Source organism: Hypomesus nipponensis, chromosome 16 (assembly GCF_054491055.1).
Source record: "Hypomesus nipponensis isolate SF chromosome 16, ASM5449105v1, whole genome shotgun sequence".
In the NCBI taxonomy this organism is placed as follows: Eukaryota; Metazoa; Chordata; class Actinopteri; order Osmeriformes; family Osmeridae; genus Hypomesus; species Hypomesus nipponensis.
The window spans coordinates 5,311,978-5,333,126 of NC_140376.1; the positions used below are offsets into that span (position 1 = coordinate 5,311,978).

Here is a 21,149-nt window from a genome sequence, read left to right on the forward strand (position 1 = left end):
CTATATCAGCTCAGCTGACGGCCTCCTATTCCTCATTGAGGTCAGGTCAGAGATGCTGGAGTAGAGATCTATCTTTTTTTTTAAAGAAACTGTGTCTCCCATGTGGCCTCGCATGCCAAATATAGGCCTAATTTAAGTCTATCATTATGGTAAGGTTTCACAACTATGTGTTTGATTAGATAACAACTTGTAAATTGCTTCAGCCTATTTAAGAACACAATATTTCATTTGAAACACACGTGGATGGGTTAATGTACATTCATACACAGAACAACAGTCTCTACAGATTTGAACACAGCAGTCAAGGACTGAGATGAATGGTCTGAAATAGGCCAATGCACAGCTTGATTGGCGCACGCACCTAATACGAAAGGGCTACATCCCACATTCTCTCTGTTGTATTTCAAGAGTAGGCCTATATATTGTTTTAATCTGAAAAGCAAAGCAATATTGCTTTACTTTTGAGATTAAAACAATTCTGAGAAATATAAATAGGCAAAAAAAAATATTCTCGAAGCAAAATTTTATATCATTGCTGTAAATGCCTATAGCACTCGTGTGCTCCAGTATTTGGGGAAACTAATATGGAAATGACCGCGCAGCTCTAGGCTATATCTTGACAGACCGTTTTTATGTTTCAACTTTCATGCCGACCTACCAGCCACTTGTGCCGCGGATCCCGGAAATCAATCATTTGAAATCAGATATTCTAATTCCATTTGTCCACCAGACACAATCAAACCTCATTACATGTGGCAAGAATGCTTTCACGTCAGCTGGCAGATGACTGTAAAATAACATTTCACACGTGTAATGGCTTTAAGTGCAACGTAATTGGATACGTGGAATAGTAACCACCAGGTGGTGTCGAAGAAGATCTCAAATTCAAACAGCTCAGGCTTCTTGAATGGGATACTAGTTATGAACATCGGCACAGCAACGAGGGACAACAAAGTGAAGATTACAGACGGATTTCACTGTCGTGAGAGGACCGTCATCAGTGGTTGCAATAAATTCGCATTTAAAATTGTTTTTCTCTGAGAGAAGTTAAAATTTTAGGTTGGAGAAGTACTCGGAAGACGTGATTCGCTGGAGATACGGACAAAGGAAAGCTGTAATTGTGCAGTTGACTTCAAAGGACAAAACTACAACACTTGAGAAAACACTACGGCAACAAACTAAAGAAATCTACGTGGATTAGTTCTGGTGTTAGATATGTAACGCAACGTGAAACTTGCTGTGACATTTGAGACGATTTGAAGCCTACATATTCACTCGGAGACAAAGACTTGATATAGCCTACGTAAATATAAGACTGGGATTTTACATAGACACAACGTTTTTTCTTTAGCATGGGGTGAGTACAGTAGGCTATGTTAACCCTTATATGTTAGGTTTAATCGCTGTTTCATTATTTTGAAAAACGTATGCTGATGACGTCTGAATTTCTTTTGGAAGAAGAAAAAAAGTGAAGTTTTTCATGAGTTCAGGGTGGTGTGTAACTATAAAATGTAGTCTACCTATTATACGGATTCTCCGTACATGTTTTACTGTTGGATCCGTTAATCTATTAACTACAATACTATAGCCTGCATGTTTGCTGTGAAAACGTAAACGTTTTATTACTGCCTTTAAATTGCACGCTGTAGTTATCTAGCCACATTAACCGACATAATATTCGGATTAGTATATCAGTGGATTTGGTCCTGCTATTTTACAGCCATGAAAACTTGACCTCATTTCAGTGACATCCCTGATACAAATGGAGTTGATTTAATCAAATAATCAGTCAACTGTGGAGTATCACTGTATTACTTAGTATTGCACACACACAAACACACACACCCCATAATTATGTGCCAACTGTTTTAATGCTTTCAGCGGATTCATACTTTTTCCACTCTAGACGTAGACATTTAAGTCAAAGATGGATCACAGCGATACCGATCATTGATTCTGTCAGGACACTGGTGAACAGACGCCACTTCTTGCCGTGTGTATACTTGTACGATCCTAGTCCATTCAGATTCCCCCAGAATGCATATTTTCATGTTAATAAAACAGGTCAAGATGTGCTTAAGGCTATTGAAGATGCCATCATTAGTTAAGGTAGATTGATATTGCTTTATTGAATTATGCCTGCAGGTAACATGAAGAGCAGCTCTTTAGACAATAATCAGTTTCTTAAATACATCCTTGACTAGAACACATCAGTAAGTATTTAGCATCAAAGCAATGGGATAAATCCCAAGAGCTATTACAAAAAGCATAATGATTTGAACAAGAAAACACAAGGTTATTTTGCGAGTGAGTTAAGTTGGCCCTAAAAACAAGTTCACACAATCCCACTTGTTAAACACCTTTTCATTGTGTTGCTTTGACCTTCTTTCCCTTTTTCTATCACAGAAGAGGATCCTTCCATGAGCACTAATAATGTATCCACTACACAAAGAAAGGTATTATAGTCACGTTTTGTGTTGTGCTTGCCCATTGGTCCATTATCTCTCCCAGCCACGTTGCTCTCTCCTCCACCCAAATCTTTCTCCTGCCCCTAATTGTGCCCTATCAAGGTTGGGCGCTGTGCTATTATGTTATTCAACCCATTTGTAAACTTACTTGTTGTAAGTCATCCATTTACTATAATTTTGATTTATTTCGTGGTCAAATTAGTGTCCCAATCGACTTGTCTGGAATTGACTGTTTTATTGCTTTTTGATTTGCCGTTGTGGTGTTCCCTCTGCTCTGGCCTTATAGACTTGCTTTTCTCACTTCATGTCTTTTATTAGAGCAATTCATTTGCCAGACACATCATAACCACTGACCTTTAATTAAGTTGAGTCCTGTGTGGATGGCATGTTTGAGCAAGTTTGCAATCAAAAGACCTTTGATAATGAGTGTGAGCACAGCTTAAATCCTCATGTAATTAGTGCCCCAGTCCCGGTCCCCAGTGACTACTGTCTGTCTGCTTCATCAAGACATTTCTACAGGGTTCTCTTAATTTTATGCAAAATTTGAAAATTAATTACTTTTTCCCAACATTTAGGCCTAATGGGTGCTGAAATGTAGACTTGCTGTTGAGTATCTATGAATTAGCGTTTCTCCAATGCTATTTTGGTATTTAGTTGTGCAGTGTCATGTTGCTGAACTGAGCCCGACACTTGCGCTGTCACAGGAATGTGGATCGAGGGTCTGTCGAGTCTCAGTGGGGGGTCACAGGAATTAAACCCTTGAAAAAGAGCTACAGTAAATGTAACTCTTTTATACATGCAAATTCCACTCTTTCATTACAAAAACTGTGCCACTCCTACCTGCTCTTGGTAGGAGTGGCAGAATGACCTACTTCAGAGAGGACCTCTGCACAACTTCGTGTAAGACATACATGGCATAGTAAACACAGTGATCTCGAAATGTAGCAATTGGCAATTTTCCAGAGGACCTTTAAGCCATAATCCAAAATTGCTGCAAATGGACTACCATTTGTAGTAGTGCCACTACAATAGGTGCCTTAAAACATCAACAATGGTAATTCAGAGCTTGCAATCAGGGTGGTGGTGCATCAGAGCGGTGCTTTTTCAAATTTTTGGATTACAGCTTAGATAAGAGGACAATATTACATTTTTGGGAGTGTGTTTGATATTTATAGAACAGTTACTAAATCCTGTATGTTGGGGACACTTAGCTTTAGATGATGTACCTGAAGGTTTTGGATTGTCTTTTGGATAACAGAAAACTCATTTCTAACAGCCTTTTATTTATTTTCCAGACATCTGACTGGTTTCCTATCTTACATATAGCACGGGAGCACTCCACTTCGCAGCAAGTGCTAAATTGCAGCACAGATAGCTGTCTCTGCATGTATTTATCCGAGCTATTTATGGCTGTGAAGCTCAAATTGGCAGTTTGAAGCTTTGCTGGACTACAAAACAAGTAATGGGTATCTTCAGGCTGGTTGGAAGGGGGCAGCTGATCCGCATTGGGGCCATTTTTCAGATCAGTGGATTTGGGAGATGAATTACAGAGGGAGCTTAAGCATGAGACGAAGAGACAAGTGAGAGGGATTAGCGAGCCATGACACAAGTGTCTGTGGCCGCCCCAACACACCCAGGGGTCATGGCGGGAGTGTGCGGTGTGGCTAAACACCAAAATGTGGCAGAAAAGTGCAATCTGCTATTCCGTTTCGGCTTCAATCGACTGAGATTGAGTTGAGCCGTTCGTTCCTTAAAGAGGATCATGGATAGTCACACTTGAATAAGTTATTAATGACGTACTGCACACTTTGGTTGTACGTGTGGTGCTGTTGATAAAGATTGCAATTGTCATTTCAAAGCTTTTTATTGGAATACTATTACTGACTATGAATGAATGATTCTCATTCTGAAGTTTGCCCCAAAACCAGGTCTAGTCCCAAACCCGAGTTTGACCTTTTCCATCTACCTAAAACGTCTGATTCCTTCTTGCAACTTGACTTCTATACGTACAAGAAACGAATTTCTGTGAAACATTGATTTGAATCGATAGGATATAAGCCTGCATAGGGAAAGGAAGAGATAATGAAATATAGATAAGTGGGGAAGTCAAGCTGGGCCCACAGCCAACAGAGCAGCTTTTCCCTGCTGTCTCTCCATCCAGTTGTCCACTGGCAGCTGTCCTACTCACCTTGCTGGTCATGCAGCCAACCCAATCTCTCGTACATTACATCACAGCTTTGACTCACTTATAACAGTAGCTTGTGCAGCTGTATTAACATGATTTTCTAACTTTTTACTTCCTTCCCGTCTTCGAGGTGATTGGTTACCCAGCATGCTTGTTTTGGGATGAGGCCTGCCTGTAGAGACTCAGGCTGTAGCCTTTCAACTGTGCTTTGTTGAAATATGGATTTAGCAAAGGGCAGGAGCCGAGAAGCACAGAAATGGTGCATCACACTAGGACCTTTTATTCCTTTTTGCATATTTAGTAGTGATGGGCTGTCTTGTTAGTGCAAATACTCTCCTAGAATGTGTTCTAACAAGTAAGATGTGCCATATATATATATATATATATGGCACATGTGATTCCAATAAAAATAAATATCTGCACTGCACACAATTGCACAATTATCATTCAGTTCATGCATGGTTGGCTAATGAACTTTGTAGATGTGGTGGAAGGGGGGAGGGAGGGTTCTAGGAGAGAATGTGACCGGGCTGGAAAAAAACTGTGATAATCTATCTGGACGGCCCTCTGCTTTTAGACCTTGTGGAGAAGTGTGACCTTGTGTCTGGGCTGCAGCACAACACGATAAAGCAGTCACAGTTTGCAGTGGCAGTTCAAAGGCTGGTTGAATGTTAGGGGAATGTTGGAGGACAGCGGGTGAATGGTTCATTGTGGTGTACTAGCTAGACCCCTCATCCCCAGGGGTCCGTCATGACCCCGTGAAGTTAGCGTTGTAGGGAAGGCCAGCCGATCAGTCAAGGCTCCTTACTCGTGAACCCCCTCTCCCCCCTTCTTTCTCCATGCGTCTTCCTCCCTGTCCGTTCACTTGGCACTGAATACTGCTCTCAGCTCTAACCACATAGCCTAGCCCCCCCCCCCCCCCCTGCTGGACCCATCCACACACACACACACACATTTCACTCAAGGCGCAGTCAAGAGGCTTCACAAGTGCAACAGCGCGAGATGTGGCCTCTTTACAGCTGAGTTCTTCTCCAGGCCCTGTAGACTCTCGATCTGTTCCTGTTACGGGACACCCACTGGTGCTTTATAGTTCCTGCCTCTCTCGCTAAGAATTTAATCTATGTTAATCTATGCACGTCACCAAGTCTCAACATGATGTAACCTGACCAATGAATGATGAGCTTCCTCGAGGTCCAAAAAGGGCAGCTGACATTTTCCTCATGAAGCAATGTCGTTCTGACATCCGTGCGCATGGTGTTTCCAACAATCTTGTCTTAGATTTGATTACTCAGTTGTGTTGACTTTTACGCGTGGCTCGGTGTGATCTAAGAGAGCTTTCTGTCAGAAAGGATGGTGAAATTTCGTGAGAACAGACACTTGCCTTCAGATTGTATGTACCTGTATACTTTATGCTGTTTCCAAAGATGGTTAAAAAACAATGAATGCAATACAACCTATTACCCGTCTTTGTTATTACACCATTTTAAGATCAGTATCATCTTACATTAAGTTTAGATGCTTGTAGGGTTTATTATTGAGTAATCATCTTTTTCCCAGACCACAACAGGAGGATCACACTTGCTTTTGGCTCTAGAGGATTCTCATTGGGCCCAGTGAGCTAAGAAAGAACAATCACAGCACTGCTATGTAAAACAGATGGAGAATGTTCAGCCTGTGTTATTTCATATCGGCATATCCCCTTCTTATTTCTGTTCTCTTGACAAAGCACATAGAGGCCTTCTGGCACGACTCATTAATATCAATATATATCCAATTGGATAGCCTTTGTTAGCATTGTGTAAATTCTATTAGTGGGGTAACGTTGTGTTCACTTAATGCAGATGAGTCACCATCAGCATCTCATTTTAATTGATGGATCTGGCTCTCCTTCAAATCAAAAATCAACATGCAATTAAAGCGACTGTTGCTTTTGGAAGTCTCTAACTATAATCCATTGATAGGTTCATTACACAGATGGCTTGGCCTCATTCCATGAGAACGTCCTTGGGCAATTCAAAACAATGAAACGTAGCATCCGTTTGACAAGGGACTATCTGGATTTAAAGAAGGAATTTGCAGATGAATACAAACCATTGTATGGTACTCACACCTACAGTTGTGTATGATGGTCCTCTGTTGGTTATAGAAAACAGACTGATTGACAGGTTGAGTTGATCGACAACAGATTGATATATAAAATCCCTACATACTGTAAATGTCCTTCATTTCACCTTGTTGCTTTTGACTGAAACAAGGCAACTGATGTGACTTCTTCACTGTTATACCTATCCCATCTCTTGTTTGTTTGTTTGTTTGTTCTGCCCTGAAGGGAACAGCCCATCTTCAGCGCCCGTGCGCACGTGTTCCAGATTGACCCGGCCACCAAACGCAACTGGCTCCCCGCCAGCAAGCACGCCGTCACTGTCTCCTTCTTCTTCGATGCCAACCGCAGTGTCTACCGCATAATCAGCGTTGGAGGCACCAAGGTGAAAGGAATGCATTTCCACACCCTCTCGCTCTTTGTCTCTCTCTCTCTCTCTCTCTCTCTCTCTCTCTCTCTCTCTCTCTCTCTCTCTCTCTGTCTCTCTCTGTCTCTGTCTCTGTCTCTGTCTCTGTCTCTCTCTCTGTCTCTGTCTCCACTCACGCTGCTCCCTTCATCATCCTCCTTACATTTCACACAGGCCTACTCAACAGCACGGTCTCTATGGGGCCCGCGCCATTAGTGGAGACCTGTGTCGGGTTGGAGGGAGGTAGCACTGTAAGTTGGTCTCTTTGATGTGGAAGGGGCACCTGCTTTCATAGCAGACAAGCTCCCTGGCTGTTTGGCTAATGAGCTGCCCAAAGAGAGACATTTATAGTCCTGTCTGATTCTTGTTCCACAAAAAAAAGGTCATTTTGAGTGTTTTTGTTGAAAAGGAGCAGCAGATTTTTTTTTTCTATTGGCCTACAGAAGAACGAAATGAATCCTTTTATGTATATCTCATTAAAGCTTTTACATGAAAATGTTCTCGACCTGACTTGTTGCATTTCATCTGAATGGCTGTTATCTCCAGTCATTTATTCCACCATCTCCTTTCATCTCAGGCCATCATTAACAGCACCGTGACCCCCAACATGACCTTCACCAAGACGTCACAGAAGTTCGGCCAGTGGGCGGACAGCCGAGCCAACACCGTGTATGGCCTGGGCTTTGCCACAGAACAGCAGCTTCAGCAGGTAAGGCAGTGTCCATGGACGAACAACTTATTTCAAGAAAATCAGTGTAAAATGTTACACACAACACCGGAAAACAAGTCTAATACTAGGATGTAACGTGGATATATATATATAGATATAGATATAGATAGATAGATATAGATATAGATAGATAGATATAGATATAGATATATATATATATATATATATATATATATATATATATATATATATATATATATATATATATATATATATTGTAGGGATGGGCGTGGTTAATCGAATATCCGGATATCCTAAAGTAAGTTAGTATTCGAATACTTATGAGCGTAGTTTAATTTTAAAAAAAACATTTTATTGAAAAACCGTAGCGTCGTGTTGTGAATTCTAATAGTTGTGACGTTAGAAAATGGTGAAAACCATCAAAAAAGGTAGGCTACGCCTGTGTTCTGCTGCGAGTCTCCTTTCATTTCATTTGGCGCTACAAGAAGCATAGTGACCGGGCTAAGCAGTACCTCGCAGCAACCTCAGGTCCTGCAGTCTTTTCTACGCCGGCCTGCTCGTAAATCGACTCCATACTCGCCTCTCCCCTGAGCATGTTTACATGCTAATTCTCCTGAATAAAAATGCGTATGGCTAATGCAGTTGTGGCTTATTTATTTTCTTACCAGTAGCAATGTAGAGCTAGCGTAATCGGCTGTTTATGTTTGCATTGTGTGGTGACGCACCGTATCCTATAGGATTCCGGTTCCAAGTTAATATGCAATAGTTCTCCATGTGTGTCTTTCGTTTTTATTGAGGATAGTCTACCCAATGTGTTTAATTTAGTCATGTAGCCTACTTTTTATTTCACATAATAGGCTAATCGCTTCTCCGCCAAATTAAGAGCCTACGTCTGAAGACGCAGCGTTTTTTAAAGTTGTCTTTTCGTCATGTTAATAAATTGATCTTTCATTTGTTTTCTTTATTCAACCCTTATTTAATCTAATAGCTTAACAGCCCCAATTATTGCCAGAATGTGTGGTGGTTCATGTGTTTACTGTATGCTTTGCGTCACGTCAGGCTAATTACATAACGGAACCACATTAACAAAATAGATTATCCGGATATTCGAAATTAATTTCGGATACTATTCGAATAGTGAAATCAGTTAAAATCTCCATCCCTAATATACTGTATAAATATCTATATCTATCTGCTCTTCTGTTTTTTTTTAAGTTTTCAGACCAATTCAAGGAAGTGAAAGAGGCGGCTCGATTAGCCCGGGAAAAATCCCAGGAGAAATTTGAACTGGCCAACCCCGCTCTGAACATCGCCGCCCCTCAGGTGAGAGCCGTAACTTCGCCTGTTTTTGTTTTTTCCTGTCACACTAAGCAGTAAAGATCATGAAGCTTTAGCAGCACTCCACTTGGTAACCATGCAGTCGCACACAAAACATTTTAAGACACTTATAACACGCGTTGGGGATTAGGTGTATGCTCTTTCTGGGCATTGTATAATGTTCGCAATCCGTTCACTCTATTAGGGATTTCATGCATAAAAATTGGGACTCAGAGCGTATAAAATGCTCATTTCAAGGTAAACTGAGGGACTGTGATATTTTCACCTCCTGGGATCGAGAGGGAGGGAGGGTTGGGGCAGAGGGGTTGGGGGGGGGATCATCTGTAAAGCGAGGGTGCTTTTTTGAAAGAATCTAGGCCGCTGTTGAAATGGACTGACAATAGCAGCCTTTGTTCCATCAATGTGGGGGATTTTCTTGATTGAAATGATAACATCTAAATGTCAGTTGAAGGAGGGACTGACATCGTACATCAGAAAAAAGTCTCACCGGTTGTACAATTTGAAAGCCATCATTGTTGATTTTGTGTGCAGGAATATCATTCTTTGAAGTTATATAATTTCTGTCATTCTAATAGTAACGAGTGAGGGATCGGCTTATGAGCCAATACAAAATAAAAGCAATGTAAATGCTAACTAATTGCATTCTGAGGACCATTGTTGTTCAATTCATTGTCATTAGAGACGACCTGAATTCATCTCTAATCCGTTTCATTTTGATGTCCTATTGTTGCAGATAATTGGAATCCATTGTTTGATAAGTGCCAGACCAATTTGGTTGTTGCATCAACATGAATGAATTGTGAGAGGAAGGAGTTGTGGAAGAGGAATATTGACTAAACGAAAGGCAGAATTTTTATTTTCTCGAGTAGAGCTTGTTCCCGGAAAAGAAATTCTCCATTGTACTGTTGCGTGGTACTGCCTCCTCATTGGTCCAGTTATACAATAGCTATCCTGTCCAGTATTCTGACATGACAAGCACTAGGTTTAAAGGAATACACTGATGCGAATGTTGATTTGTTCACAGGGAGTTCTGTCCAGTGTGTTGTGTTTCACTGACCACATGTGTAGAGCCTTGTGTTTGGAATCGTGTGGAAACATTTATTAGTGTCCTGTGGCCATAGATCACGCAACTGCAGGTCACCTAGGAAACGGTCTGCAGTGTATTTCTTTGTACAGTTGATTGAGGCCCCCCACCCCTCTTGACACGCACACCCGCACACACAATCAGAACACCGGGGGAAGGCTGAAGGGTTAGAAGCAGCGTGTAGGCAGGCCAAATCCATCACAGTTTTTTTCTTCTAGCAATCAAAATTAACATTGTGCTCATTGATTTGTTTCGAGTTTTTGGGATTGGGAGAATAAACATCGAACCATTTGCTCGTGTAGAATGAAACCCTGGCTTTTTTTTCAGGCTGTTTTTCAGGCTGTTTGTTTGCACACCAAGCTACAGTATGCATGGACTAACACAGGCTAAAGTGTGTCTCGTCGCCATGGCGAGTCCCAATCATGAGTGAGCATGCCCCTTGCTTATTTCTATAGAGGCTGAATATTAATCAATAAATCAATTCAATGCCGGTTGGAGCTGGGCTTTTTTCAGCCCTTGCGCTTTAGATTTGAAGAGACCCCTGTTGAAGTAAATAGGGTATAAGTGTCTTGTGACAGTTTTATTTCAGCACTATACTACTACTCTTAAACGAATCACCTTATGGATGAATCAATGCACACCTCCACCCCACCAGTGCTGTGATTCTCTCGCAGGGCTGGGTCCTAATGCCTGCCAGCAACAGTCTTTTCCATCTTGTTTGACACATTCAATGTATTTATGCTCATAATTGTCTGATCAAATGTACACAGGATAGGATACATGCTTCTCTGTGATACAGTGCCATACATGATGTCCTTAGACTCAGCGTTCCATATTTAATAAGATGTAGACGCAAACGTAATGTCACAAAGAGCACACGAAGGTGAGTCAAATACGGACCTACATTTGGGCCTCATGAATTTATAAAGCCGGTTTGGCCTTTGATTCAGGCCAAGGACGTACAAACAGGAACATTTCAATTAAATGTATTTGATCAAGAGGGACAGTGTACATTCATGAACATTAAAGTGTAAATGCACCCAATTATAACCAAAAGGCTAGTTTCCATTGGCTGTCCCCCTGCCAGAGTGAAAAAAGGGCATACAACTGGCATTAAAAGCTATGAAGCAAGAGAAACTGGTCGGATAAAGTCTCATATTAATAAGTAAAAGCGTGGTGCAGAGATGTAAGTTTGAAAGCTCTCCGGATATATGTAGAGAACGCTTAAATATTTAATAACGGCCTGAAATCAGAACGTAAAGAGTTTTCTGCAACCGTTGACCGTAGCAATGTGTGATCCCTCAATGCATGTAATTTATTGTTGTGTTTTCAAACTAAACACCCACTAAAATTGTGCTGATGGGAACATTTTATGAGCTCTGTTTTTATGTGTTCCACTCTTCTCCCACCATGAATTCCCCCTGCTCCCGATGCATCATGGGATAGCTCCCCTCCCAGCTTTCTCAGGTGAGTGCTGTGTCTGCAACACCCCTCTTGACACAGCAAGCACGCCACATCCTGTACTCCAAAAGAGCCGTCCTCAACATTCCGAGATGATCTCCATTGTGAATTTTTGATTGGACGGGGGAGATCCAATTGTAATCAACAATGCATTACATTACGGTAGACTGGGACTAGTTAGTTTTCCATTTCACAGACAGTACAGCTGTACCTGTCCCCATATAGCTTCGCACACATCAGATAACTAATTATGAACAGAGCAGGGCAATAATAAGGTGACATGAGAGTTGTAGTACATGTAGAAACAATGTATAAAATAAAGAGAAACCCATTTTAATATAGTAATATATATCAAAGGCCCTACATATCGCTATTCTGCTGAGAGATATCACCCTTATATTTACATTCTCTCCGCTTGGAATACATAAATAAAAATGTGGCAAATGTGTAATTCCACTACATATTACTTAAACATGAATCAGACTATGAATAATTAAATGGGGATCTCTGTTCCCTTGCTTGAAGGACTTTGGTTTGGAGTCCTCTAAGCTTTGATTCTCTGGTTCTTCCCCCTTTGGACTTAGCCCTTCTCCTTTTGAATAATGCTATATAGTTCTACTGTAGATAATTTTTCTTTCTCCCCCAATATTGGCTGTAAGGTTTGAGCGAGAGAGCGGCGGGGCCAAACAAGTAGAACAACTTCCTTGGGGGGAATACACAGAGCCGAGTTGGAGAAGGGAATTAATAATGGAAGCTTTTTTGAGTGCAGCGGTGTAGTGGTTCAGCGATGCACTTTGAGTTTGTCAGGCTCAAGTTTGGTTTTCTATCTGGCCACAGAGGATCAGGAAGGGGGGGGGGGGGGACTGTTCACCAACACGTTTACACTACAGCTGTGGTGGGTGTTCAGAAAGCAGGATCTGAATTGAAGGTTCTCCTTAGTCTCAGTCCTAACATGTAAACATGCTCTAGCCAAGCTGCTGCTGTGCAATTAAGCCATGGCTATCTTGCTGAATTGGGCCAGCACTAAAAAGAGGCTTCAAAAAAATCCTGTTAGATACAGTCGAACAAAGGAGGCATCAATAGGGCCGGTTTGTTGTCACAGAGCACATGTTTAATAGTGTCACATTTGACCCCTTTTGTAACAAACTATGAAACCTTCAAAAGAACAAACTGGCAAACCTGCAAAAGACCAACTGTGCTTCAGTCGCACACACAGCATTTGAATGAACAGCTTACCGTGACACACAGCAAATAAAGGGCAACATTTGTAACTTAGCCAGTGTGCCTTTGAATTTAAATCACTCCAAAGTGAAGATGCCATATGCTGCTCCATGTACTACAAAGTAATGGTGGCCAGCTGCTCCCCACACATGCTTAGATGCTCAGCTTTGAACCTGTGCAATGGATATAGAGGCTGAGAGAGACACAATAGCTTTGGGCTCATGGAGTTCTGTCCCAGACTAGCTTATTTGTTTTGATGAGCTGTCTGGCTGATATGAATGCCTGTCAGCATTTAGAATAAACGAGTAGGCTTAAAAACGGGTCTTTGTCAGATGAATCCATAAAACATCTATTCAGAAAATGTTCTCATGTCGCATTGGAGCAAGAGATATATTTTACAGGAAGAAGTGATGTTAGAGTTTTCTGTCACACCAGTTTCGTACTCGCTAAATGTCCATTTGAATATTGAATTGGTTGTGCATTTCTCAGGCAGTCAGGGGAGTTGGGAAGACAGACAGAACAGTCAGCGTCTCTCTCCTTTTTCGAAACACAACGGATGATAAGGAGCCAAGACACACAGCCAACACTTCATTTCAACACTCATGGTTTCCATTTCAGCCAGTGGAAGTTTAGAAGCTTCGTATCCCAACCCATAAGACCCAACACTGAGTTCTCTTTAACTACACTCGGGGGGGGGGGGGGGGGGTCCAGGCTTTGAGGAACACTTAGGAAAATGTTGACGTTGAAACGTGGAGATTGGAGAAGATGTCCCGTTTCCATGCTGCGGTTCTGACGTCCCTGTGTGGTCCTCCAGGCTCTCTCCGAGGACCGCCACTCCCCTCCCCTGCTGACGGTGAACGGCCCTGGGGAGCTTCTGCGCAGCAAGAGCGCTGACATGGAGCTGACGTCAGAGAAGGAGCACATCAAGAAGATGCTGTCAGAAGGGTATGGTGGGGAACGTGGGGCCCACTCATCCATATTGAGTGGGTGGGTGTGGGCGGCGGGGTTGCGGGTTGGGGGCTTGAATGTGTATATACTGTGTATATAATGTGTTTATAAAGTATATGCTGTGTTTTGGATCCAAAGAGTTGGTTGATCTACTGCTATTGTGTAATTGAGGAATGGAGGAATGGATATATATATATATATATATACATACATACATACATACACACATACACACATACACACACACACACACACACACTTTAATATTTTTTTAACAATAACTATGTGGATGGAAAAGGTCTCCCTTTTAAGTCTTCGAAAACCTAGCAGACATGACATATGATTAGTCTCTTCTTAATATTGTTCCATTTAACTACAGTCGCAGTTATAAATGACAGTATGAGACATTCAGTTTGCCTCGTCACAGGAGCAGTAGAATTGTGTTGCATGAATAAGTACTTTGTTTCCCGTCCTCTAATTTCTAGGGCAGTGCTCGTTTCAGCATGCAGCACAAAGAGAAACGCACTGGCTTGAGAGCGAACAAAAGCCTAAACGTGTGCACAAAGTCAAATGATGTACCGTCTTTTAACATGAGAATCAGATAAAGGGAGGCCTAAGTGAATGGAACATCACGCTCACACAGCGCTCACTTTAGTGTTCCCACCCTGGGCTGAGGAGACGGAGAAACTGCCTCACCTAATTCAACCCAGCGCCACATTAGATGACATAGTGCATAGCGGTAGAAGAAACAGATTAGTTCTATAAGAGCAAGCCCCTATACCAGTCGCGCAGGCTTAGGTGCTCCACAATTGAACCTGCATGTATGAAGCTGTTTCTTTGCGGCTGTTCTCTCAAAGAGACTTGCAAGGAGGTGTGGAATGTGTTAACACTGTGGATGCCACCGCCAAGTGGACCCGCACAAACACATCTATACAGACAGCGACGTGTACCCTCAGCCTAACAAGTGTCTGACTAACGTTGTGTTTGACAGGAATTGCCTACGTGCTAATCTTACCAGTTCACACATTCATAATAAATGTGGCAGCTAAGAAAAAAGCACCACGCAAAATATTACATAATACAAACATTACAGAATCAATACTATTCAACAAGCCAAAGGTCAGCATTTTGTATGGGTTGCAAGTGTAGTGCAAGTGTACTAGCCATCTCAAGCCATGTCCCAAGGCCCTAGTTTTTCCTCTTGTTGTGAAGGCAGTGTGCGTGGGAGTTTTAACTCACAGACAGTTGGCTACTGACAGTGTACCACTGTGAGTCATATGAGCATTGGTTAACATGGTAATTAATGAGAATAACACACAAACATTCTCAAACCAGTTTGTGCCCCATTCCAGTATATGCGGAGTACTCCTCTTACTCCCAATTTTATTGCTCTGATAGATAGGTTTATTTGTTTGACATGCTGTTGCTATGGAGATGTAGTTGTCCCGCACGTAGATGTTCTTGTTTGTAAAAAAAACAAAAAAAAAACAATGGCTGCTGTTTTTTTAATGGGAGACCGTTCCTCCAATTTTCTCCTTAGGTCCATATGTGAGATCAACCTTGAGGCCGAGTTGTTCACCCTGCAAGACAGCAATGCTAAGCTAGTGGCAGCGCTGCATGAGGCTAACAGTGGCGCGGAACAGTGGAAGAAACAGCTGGCTGAGTACCAGGAAGAGACCGAGAGACTTCGAGATCAGGTGAGACGGAAATCCAGAGCGTTTTCTGAACGACCTGACCCCTCCTCCACACAGTGGGATTTGAATGGAAAGTTTATGAAAAGAAAAATGTGTATTATTTAGTTCAAATGACATTGACTGACATCGCTTGAATTACAACGGTTTGGCAGAGGTTGGGGGCCAGAATACATCTGAAAACCTTTTGTATGGGGATCAACCTGACATTCTTAATCATAACTTGAGTTATGTAGCGCAGTGGTGGCATGTGTCATATATAATATAAAAGTTTGAACACTTCATTCAACTAGTAAGTGGAGTTCATTCAAAATGGCATGTTTAATTCTGTTGTTGACGTTCATTCCATCTTGAGAGCATAACTGTTGACTTGCCCCGACAGTCTGACCGTGAAAACAGCTTCATGCACAGCTTCAGGCATAACTCCCATCTTTAATTCAAAAAGTCAGAAATGTGCCCTCGGTCAAGATTAACAAGGTTTATCTACGAGGCAGCCAGAAATAATACCACTATATCTGCGCTGAAACGATTGTCAACAGAGAACTGTCCTATTTTTTGCTCGGAGCAAGAGAACATCCATCTTGGTCCAGACGGAGGCTATCCCTCGACTGCAACAAAGTCAACCAGGTGGATTGAAATGGAGCAGGCCTCCAGGGCCTGGCACAGGGGTTGAGCGAGTTGATTTTAGTACAGGACACCTTCCCCCCCCCCCCTCCCCACTTCCTGCCCCACTTAGGAAGAGAATGACAAATCACTCCAGAAAACTGCGGGCGATTTCTAAATGAGAACTCCTTTCCCTCTCCAGGCTTGCATTGTATCGTGCCCTTTACTTTTCTTGCTGTGCTGAAGGGGGGGGGGGGGCTCTCTTGATCTATTATGGGATGTCTGTGACACTGCAGCGGGGCTCCTATCCCTGGCCCTTTACTCTCACTCCTTGCCTTGATGCTTGAGGACGAGGAAATTGTGCCTGCACCCAAAACTCCAGACGGTGTAGAACGAAGGGGAGATGGAACACATGATTTTGTGAATCCATCTGTTGTTTCCTTTCCTTCCCAAATGCCAGCATAAGGCTTGCAAACCTTTCCAGCTCGGTTCATCCAGATATTCTGCTGCAATACCCAGCTGTCTGACTTGAACTGCTACTTGTATTTGGTTTGTGTGTCATGCCAATCAACTGAATATGGGCGTAAACATTTTAAAAGAGCTGCATTTCCATATGTTTGAGGGGGAAAGGGTTTCACGGCCATGTCTGTGCGCTTACAACATGTTCACTGTGGATTGGACCAAACATTCTGCTAGTGCTTGCTGGAGCTAGATCCCTAGAGGGCAGATGTCTCATATGGATTTGATGAGATGGGGCTTGCTCCTGTGGCACTGTGTGTTTTCCCCCTACAGCATTTTACTCCTGCATGGATGGATGGCTCGGCATTAAAGAGGCTCTTTGACATTCCACTCGAAAACGTGCAAAGAGATGCAGATTGAGGGATGCAAATGTTGGCTGTGAGCGCATGTCATTTCGTTTCATTTGACCTGTGGACTTTTTTGGGTGGAGGGGAAACATTGTTGAGGAAAAAATTGGAGATAATGTAATGGTAAAAAAAAAAATATATATATATATATATATATATCACATGGTCTGACTTGGATGATGTGTTCTCATTTAGGGAAACTGTCACTTATTACATTAGCATGTAACACTGCAATCCATAAGTTTGTCCCATTTTGTATGCTGAAAGCATGGAAATGGGTCAAATTAATAGAGAAACCCACACCTTTTAATGTCCCTTCCCCCTGACAATAAAATAAAGGTATCCATGGTGATAAAGTCTGGAACATTGAGATCTTTTGAGCATTTGGCATTAAAGATGTTCTGACCGCTTGGGATGAGTAACATAGCGAATCGCGAATGAAAATTAATTAGTTGTCATTGTTGCAGGGCGCGGGGTATTCTCCTGTTCTCTGCCCTACTCAGGTGGGTGTTTGTGTTTGTGTGCTTCCAGGTGGCAGAGCTGGAGGTGCAGAGTGGGCAGCTGGGGTCCAGTGATGGAGGCACCAGGGATGAACTCACTCAGTCCTTAGAGGAACTGGAGGCCCTTCTTAAAGCTAAAGACGAAGTGAGCACATCGTTTAAAAGGGACTTGAAAGTAATTGGGGAAAGAACTGTTGAATCAAACAAAATGTTTATTGAAGACCACCACCACACGCACAACCAACTCAACTGCATCATTTAAAATCCTTTTTCACCTTCATAACGAAACGCCCTTCAGATTATGTTTTGCATACTGTGCATCCTTTTGGCAATGAAGGTCAGAGGAAATTGCTTTGATTAAAGGTGTATTAGTTTGATTGATAGAATCTTGGTTTCATAGAACAACTGTCACTCAAGCTTTCAATCAATTTGACACGAAGAAAATATGAACATAAATATTGGCAAACCAGTTTTATTTGTATCAAGTTATTTTGTAGTGAGCTTGTGTGACATAGGACAGAATAACAATACAAATCAGTTTCTTCAAAGCATTCATATGTGTACTTATTTATACAGCCAGACTGACTCACTTTCAAAAGTCACTTTCCAATGCCCCTGTGGTCAACTTTTACTAAGTTAGAGATGTTCCACCATTTCCCCTTAGGGATCAATAACTTAGCAAATACCGGAACTAAAATGACAACAAACTGCATCCATCCTTTGATGTGACCCGACACATCTTGTACATTTATTTGTAGAAAGAAATATTTCAACCAATGAGTAGGAAGATAAGTATGACTGCATTATTGAATAAGTTACCACCCACATATGCTCTCTTTTAGGAAATTCACAATCTACAGAGCAAGAATCTGAATGTCCATAAGTTGGAGACAGAGAGAGAGGAGGCTGTTCAGAGACTTCAGGTACTTGGACGGATGGCAGAGTGGAAGGCCTTCGGGGGGACAACACATGATGGCAAAAATACGAGTCACAATGAATAATGCATCATAACCAAATACATAATAGATATCCTTGTTAGTTTTGTTTTTTCCTTCTTTTTTTATTCCCTGTGACTCAATGAAAGAAATGGCATATGTAAACAAGTCATTTCTCTAAATGATCTGTTCCCCTCGTGTCACTTCTGGGTCTTCTCCCGGGCTCCAGGAGATTGAGATGCGGAATGCAGAACTGGAGCAGCAAGTGCACAGCGCGGAGCAGACCCTGGCCTCCTCAGCGGAAGAGAGGGAGCAGACAGAGGGCGAGCTACGCCGGGTCATCGACGTCCTTGACGTGAAGATCTACGACCTGAATGACCTGCGACAGACTCTGGCCAAGCTCATTGACAAATAACCACCATAGTATAAAAAGTCTGAATATATTGCCTTCCCTGCCTTCATCTGTACTGATCTTAAAAAAATAAAAAAAACACTAAAAAAAAGGCATGAAAGGTGAAAGTAGCATGGAGAATATCTATCAGGAGCTAGCAATGACTCATCTCTGTTCATGTGCTCAGTGCAGGTGAAGAAAGAAAAGGAAGTTGCTTATGGCTATTGAGATGCGCCCAGTGGAAGGAGTTTTGACTGACAAGGAAGCTTGCTCTGAATGTTGTTAGCTCAAGCACACCTCAGCAGTGGCACCTTGCAATCATGGCTTGTCGTCACCATGACAACAACATGGAAACTCCACAAGGAATGGTAAACACATCTGCTGTAGCGCTGTCAAGACACACACACACACACACAACACACACACACTACTCCCACCGTACAGGTGACTAAAAGGACATGTTCACACATGGTTTCATAGGGCAATGGTTCTCAACCCTGGTCCTCTGGACCCCCTGTCCTGCATGTTTTAGATGTTTCCCTGTTCCAACACACCTGATTCCAATGAATGGGTCGTTATCAAGTTATACAGAAGACTGCTAACGACCATTCATTTGAATCAGGTGTGTTGGAGCAGGGAAACATCTAAAACATGCAGGGGGTACTTGAGGACCAGGGTTAAGAACCACTGTCATGGGAGTACATAGGGTGTTTTCTATTCATATGAGGACTTTTAAGTATTGCCACCATGTATGTCAAAGTTCATTTGGTTACCTTATATTTGGGTCTTACACTTGTAGGTACCAAGTCATTGTTTACGTTTGTCAGTATTATCAAATGATTGTGTCAAACACTATGTATTATTACACTAACAGTTGCCATAATAATACTAACACAGTGATTTCTTCAAAGGGTTTGCTTCAAAATGCAGACACTTTTGATCACCAAGGATACACAATTTAAAAACTGCATGAGCTCAGCAAAGCAATTTGCCAAGGAATAGAAGTTATGTGCATTGCCTAGTGTACAATAGTATGAGTTATGAGTAACACAAGTAGTTAGAAACCAGGTACTTATGACTTTTTTCAATACCAGTCTGTTCAACCAGACCAACAGCTCAGCTCGGGTCCTCCAGGCTACAGTAATTCAATGATGATGTTTGCACTCTTACAAACAAGCACAAACTACATGCAACTTATCTCCACTTGATCTAAGCCTTCCGTGAGGTTAATGGTTCTTTATTGTAGGTAAAAGTGCAATTGTTCTAGAATAAGCTATACTAATCATAGTATTGGTCCTGGAAAAGCACAAATAAATCCCTAGGTCAAAGCTTGCGTGTCACCAAAGGCCCTTGTGTTTCTTTTTTTGGTGATCTATTAAATATGGATTGGCCCGTCAAAGGGTTACTTCCACACCCATCGAGAGGTGGGATGTTTTGTTGACCAACCCTTTTCTTCAAATTGTGCGCTCATTGTCAGTATGCATTGTGTCTTCATGATCAGCAGTCTTCAACCCTTGTCGTCCGAGCCGACTGTCCTTTAGGTTTTAGATGTTTCCCTGCACACACCTGATTCAAATGAATGGGTCGTTATCAAGCATTGCAGACGCCTAATAACAACCCATTCATTTGAATCAGGTGTGTTGGAGCATGGAGATTTGAAGCAAGTAGGACAGGGGGGCTCTGAGGACCAGGGTTGAAGAACACAGATTTAAATAAGGGATGAGATTGCCCTGTTCAACATTGATACTGTAGTCACATGACAAAGTGCAGTACCAAAGATGTATTTTTCTGTTACCATGTATCTGGAAAAAGCACATTCTGTATTAAAACTGGCTTCAGGGTAGTCATGTATTAATTTGCTTTTTTCATAATTGCAACCTTTGGGTATGTATTTTTACACACAGCCCAGTAGTACTAATATACCTCAAAACACTTCAATACATCCAAGTCATGATTAAAGCCAGAATACATTCACTCCCTTTATTTAACCAGTCCTTGAAACTAAAGTTGTCTTACTGAAACAACCGGTGTAGTAAAGGATCATTCAACCTTGGAAAAATTTGTATTTGTTTTTGAATATTAAAATGGAATCATGTTCATCTCACATCTTGTCTCGTGGTCACTTGGTTTGGCTTAGGTAAAAAATGTTTAACTTGACGATATAATTGGGACACTACACTAAGTCAGCTCATCTTCACTGGAGACTGGATCTTTCCGTTGAACGTGTCACTACGACTAATATTTACAGTTGATGATGTAT

At 41.9% G+C, this 21,149-nt stretch overlaps 1 protein-coding gene across 2 annotated transcripts; it reads left to right on the forward strand.

Annotated features, from left to right (window-relative positions):
• The first annotated feature begins 868 nt into the window (after positions 1 to 868).
• On the forward strand, positions 869 to 20,993 carry LOC146254508 (homer protein homolog 3-like). 2 transcript variants are annotated; one of them, XM_084676134.1, is made up of 11 exons: positions 869 to 1,357; positions 2,407 to 2,456; positions 6,983 to 7,139; positions 7,738 to 7,869; positions 9,067 to 9,174; positions 11,720 to 11,740; positions 13,770 to 13,900; positions 15,444 to 15,600; positions 17,595 to 17,708; positions 18,406 to 18,486; positions 18,728 to 20,993. In XM_084676134.1, exons 2-11 carry the CDS (start codon positions 2,434 to 2,436, stop codon positions 18,911 to 18,913), a joined length of 1,110 nt encoding a protein of 369 aa, XP_084532260.1. In that variant the 5' UTR covers positions 869 to 1,357; positions 2,407 to 2,433; the 3' UTR covers positions 18,914 to 20,993. The 2 variants fall into 2 exon arrangements, with proteins under 2 accessions (XP_084532260.1, XP_084532261.1); XM_084676135.1 differs by lacking the exon at positions 2,407 to 2,456.
• The last annotated feature ends 156 nt before the right edge of the window (positions 20,994 to 21,149 follow it).